Genomic DNA, 4,530 nt, shown 5'->3' with positions numbered 1-4,530 from the left:
CGGGGTGTGGTAGCGCGCGCCTGTAATTCCGGCTACTCGGAAGGCTGAGGCGGAAGGATCGCCGGAGCCCAGCGGGTCGAGGCTGCGGTGGCCGGGAGCGGCCACTGCACTCCAGTCTGGGTGACAGCGTGAGACTCCAACTCAAAAATAATAATAATAATAATAATAATAATAAAATAAAATAACAAGAACCTGGCACCCCCTTCTCCCACTGGTTTCTCTCTCTAGCTCCAGCTTGTGTGTGCCATGTGACAGGCCGGCTCCCCTTGCTTTCTTCCAGAGACCTCTCTAAAAGCCTAGCAGATGCCGGCACCCTGCAGAACCGTGAACCAGCATAAACCTCGTTTCCTTAGAATTCTCCAGGCTCAGGTATTCCTTTACAGTAACACAAAACGGATTAAGATGAGAACTCACCGGGGGGATCACCATGATCACGCCACAGGCCAGCGCACTGAAGAACAGCGCGGAGGCCAGGATCGTCCTCCTCCCCACCTTGCCCATCACGAGGCACATCAAGGTGTAGGCAGGGATTTCCACGGCACCTGTCAGGGAGCAAACCAGCCCCCTGTCAGGCTTGGGCCCATGCCTTGAAACCCAACCCCTGAAAGGCATTGATCAGCCCTCTCTGTGCTTCCAGGGTCCTTTAGAATCATCTTAGCACAGTCTGCGAGGCAGCAAGCCCTGTCCCTGTTAAACTTAAAGAGCCAGGATGAGTGTATCCTATGACATCCTAGACCAGTGGTCCCCAACCTTTTTGGCATCAGGGACCAGCTTCACGAAAGACAATTTTTCCATAGACAAGGAGTGGAGGAAGGAAGCAGGAGCATCAGGCATTAGATTCTCACAAGGAGTGCACAACCTAGATCCCTCACAAGCGCAGTTCACAATAGGGTCCGCGCTCCTATGAGAAGCTAATGCCCCCGCGATCTGACAGAAAACGGAGCTCTGCTCCCTGGCTGCTCACCTCCTGCTGTGGGACCTGGTTGGTAGCAGCCCCGGGAGGTTGAGGATGCCTGCAGCCTAAAGCTCAAGATCCGCCTAGCATCAGCCAATGGCACAAAGCCAGAGCCCAAATTTCCACCAGCCCCACATCATCTCAGGAGGCGGAAACTTGCTCAAAATTTTCACAGCAGAGAACTATTGACTAGGCGTGCCTGCCAGCAAGAGTACTCATGGGAAGGGAAATGACGTGAAAAATCCAAAATGGTGGGTAATATAAAATCATGTGTGTTAGTCTTTGGGAACATTTTTGTCTTTGTGAGATTGCCCAGTTGGCTGAGAATGTATATCTTCTTCAAAATGAAGAAACTGTATCTGAAGATCTAAACCTCTGGCACCCTAAGTCTCCCCAGGCACACCCCACCCCACTCAATCATCCTGCCACTGGTCATTCTGGGAGATGGCATCATTTCTAAACTTGACATAGAGAACAGTTTTGAAGTCAAGATGAGTTCTTTCCATAAACTTGTCAGTTTGCCTTTTTAAAAAGAGTAAAATTGGCCATAGCTTTGCTAAACTCTGGTGTGTCCACGTGGCTCTTTGAGCTATGGCCGCCATGTTTCCGAGCTTTGGCCTCCTCTCCTACCTTGGGGAGGTGAATCTCTCTCTCTCTAATTTACTTTCTAAATAAACTATATTTTCCAATTTTAAAAAAAGTAATTTTTTTTCTTAAGATGACCTTTCTCGGCCAGGCTTGGTGGCTCAGCCTGTAATCTCAGCACTTTGGGAGGCCAAGGCGAGTGGATTGCCTGAGCCCGCAGGTTCGAGACCCGCCTGGGCAACTTGGCGAGACCTCATCTCTACAAAAAAGTTAAAAACAAAAAAATTAGCCGGGCATGGTAGCGTGCGCCTGTAGTTCCGGCTACTTGGAAGGCTGAGGCAGAAGGATGGCCGGAGCCCAGCGGTCGACGCTGGGGTGGCCGTGAGTGTGCCACTGCCCTCCAGCCTGGGAGACAGAGTGAGACTCCAACTCAAAAAAAAAAAGATGACTTTTTTCATAATTCCTACTGAGCTAGAATAGACAAAAATAGACATGTCACCAAAGCACTTTCATGAGAAGACATGAGATCTATGAATAAAAACTGTAAAGCAAGATTTTCTGAGGATATTATAAAATGTAGGCTCCCACAGAGAAATAACCAGGAGTTAAGACTCACCAGATTAAAAACACATTTCTAATATTTCTCTAACATTTGGTTCAAATTTGCTTTACACTAGGAGTCAACTCTCAAGTCATACAAAGCCATTTTGATCTGCTATTAAAATGAAAGACGCAGCCGGGCTCGGTGGCTCAGCCTGTAATCCCAGGACTTGGGGAGGCCGAGGGAGTGGATTGCCTGAGTCCGTGGGTTCAAGACCAGCCTGGGCAACTTGGTGAGACCTCGTCTCTACAATAAATCAAAAATTAGCCTGGCATGGTAGCGCGCGCCTGTAGTTCTGGCTACTTCTGAGGCGGAAGGATCACTGGAGCCCAGCAGGTTGAGGCTGCAGTGGCCGGGAATGTGCCACTGCACTTCAGCCTGGGCAACAGAGTGAGACTTCAACTCAAAAAAAAAAAAAAATGAAAAATGCATGGCAACGTAAATCATAGTTGCGTGTATTTTAAAATTATTTTGCCAACTGAAACTTCTAAATGAAGGCCATCTTGAAGGGAGAGAGATGCCAGATCTCCAAGACATTAAATTTTAAAAGGCAAGCAACTTACATAGAATGCTATGTAGTGAATGATCTCGTTTATGTGGTGACAGAAAATGTTTATATACACAAATATATGGAAATGCAAAGAAAGAGATAAGGAAGGGTGCAAGCCATTGTAAAGTCACCCCTGGGAAGAGTTTTAGGGTGGGAATGGGTGTGAAGGAAGTAAGGCGAGAAGGCAGAATGGAAGGGTGAGACTAAATTCTTCTGATTGCATTTTTTTCAAAAAGAAAATACAAGGCATCCTCAAAAAATTCATGGAAAGTATATATTATGAAAAATTATGCATGAATTTCAAGATATTTTGCGCAAATATAGACTCACTAACTTGTTAGAACATATCTGAAGGGGATCTGGTTTGAGGCACTCAGAAGGATAAGTCATCATTTAGAAAAGAGTCTCTATCAGAGCAACATAAATTCTGCTAAAATTGATGCAAGAACAAATATCAAGTGTATGGTGAAGCTTGGGTGAAATAATTGATGCTTTATGAAAAAGTTTAGGGGGACAGTGCCTCAAAGACATCAGCAGTTTGCAAATGTATAACTCTTTAAGAAGTGAAAAGACCTAGGCTAGGCAACATGGCAAGACTTTGTCTCTACAAAAAAAAAAAAAAAAAGCTGGGAGTGGTGGTGCCCACGTGTAGTCCCAGCTACTCAGGAGGCTGAGGCAGAAGAAGGATCACCTGAGCCCAGGAGGTCAAGGCTGTGGTGAGTCATGATCATGCCACTGTACTCCAACTGTGGAGACAGAGTGAGACTGACTCAACAAACAAACAATGCACGCACACACCAAAAACACGGTAGGAATCTCACTTCATTGTCACATTTAAATATACTTTACTTACCCATGAGGAAGAGGTTTAAGTATGCACTGCCACCTAAATTAACAGAATTCAAGGAGAAGGAATAGAACCCCAAACTCCCCGTGAACCAAATTAGCCAAACGGTGAGTGTCCTTTTCGTAACAGTCCAGTCATGAAACAGATATAACAGGTTGAACTTCTTCCCTTCCAGGGAGTTGTTACCGACAGGATCTTGTGGGTCCAGGGATAAAAGTTCTGACAGCTTACAAGAGCCTACCCCGTTCCATTTGGCTATCACATCAACTATGTACTGTGCTTCTCTGCATCTTCCCTCTGAGAGGAGCCAAAAAGGTGTCTCTGGGAGCATCCAGCAGCACAGAAGAAAGGGGACAGTCACTGTGGAGAGGATCATCTGATAAAGCCACCAGGTCCTGACTAAGTAGCCTGTCAAAGCCACCACCAGAGTTCCAACTGCAAAAAAGGAATGCAGGTGCATGGATGCCCATGTCCGAAACTTCACGCCAATGAATTCCATCACGTAAACGAAGCCTACCACGAGATAGCCACTTGCAGCCTGCAAAACAAAATGGGAGTTCATATTTGAGGTCACACTTATGGCTAGGGTGGAAGGGGTCTGACCTTTCTGAAAACCACATATAGACAAGAAGGAAAATGACTGAGGAATGCTTTCTGAAACCCATATCACTGATAAAATGGCATTCAATCCTACTCATTTCTTTCTTCTCCCCCCCCCACCCCGCCCCCACCCCGAGTTGGAGTCTCTGTTGCTCAGGCTGGTGTATAGCGGCACACTCACAGCCACCCCAGTATCTACCTGCTGGGCTCCGGTAATCCTTCCACCTCAGCCTTTCAAGTAGCCGGAATTACAGGCACGTGCTACCACGCCTGGCTGGTTTTTTTTATTTATTATAGAGATGAGGTCTCGCCAAGTTGCCTGGGCTGGTCTCGAACCCGCAGGCTCAGGCAATCCACTTGCCTTGGTCTCCCAAAGTGCTGGGATTACAGGC

The 4,530-nt window shown here is 46.8% G+C and overlaps 1 protein-coding gene across 1 annotated transcript in view; it reads right to left on the bottom strand.

Annotated features, from left to right (window-relative positions):
• Positions 1-4,530, bottom strand: part of SLC22A16 (solute carrier family 22 member 16) — a 70,046-nt gene that overhangs the window by 14,349 nt on the left and 51,167 nt on the right. Inside the window, exons 10-11 of the mRNA XM_008069026.2 lie at positions 3,545-4,076; positions 415-542 (exon numbers count right to left, since the gene is read on the bottom strand). Coding sequence (XP_008067217.2) covers positions 415-542; positions 3,545-4,076 — 660 coding nt within the window. The remainder of the gene's footprint in view (positions 1-414; positions 543-3,544; positions 4,077-4,530) is intronic.

This window comes from Carlito syrichta, unplaced genomic scaffold (assembly GCF_000164805.1).
Source record: "Carlito syrichta isolate Samal-C Ts95f unplaced genomic scaffold, Tarsius_syrichta-2.0.1 Scaffold311768, whole genome shotgun sequence".
NCBI lineage: Eukaryota > Metazoa > Chordata > Mammalia > Primates > Tarsiidae > Carlito > Carlito syrichta.
This window is presented reverse-complemented; position numbering and strand designations above follow the sequence as displayed.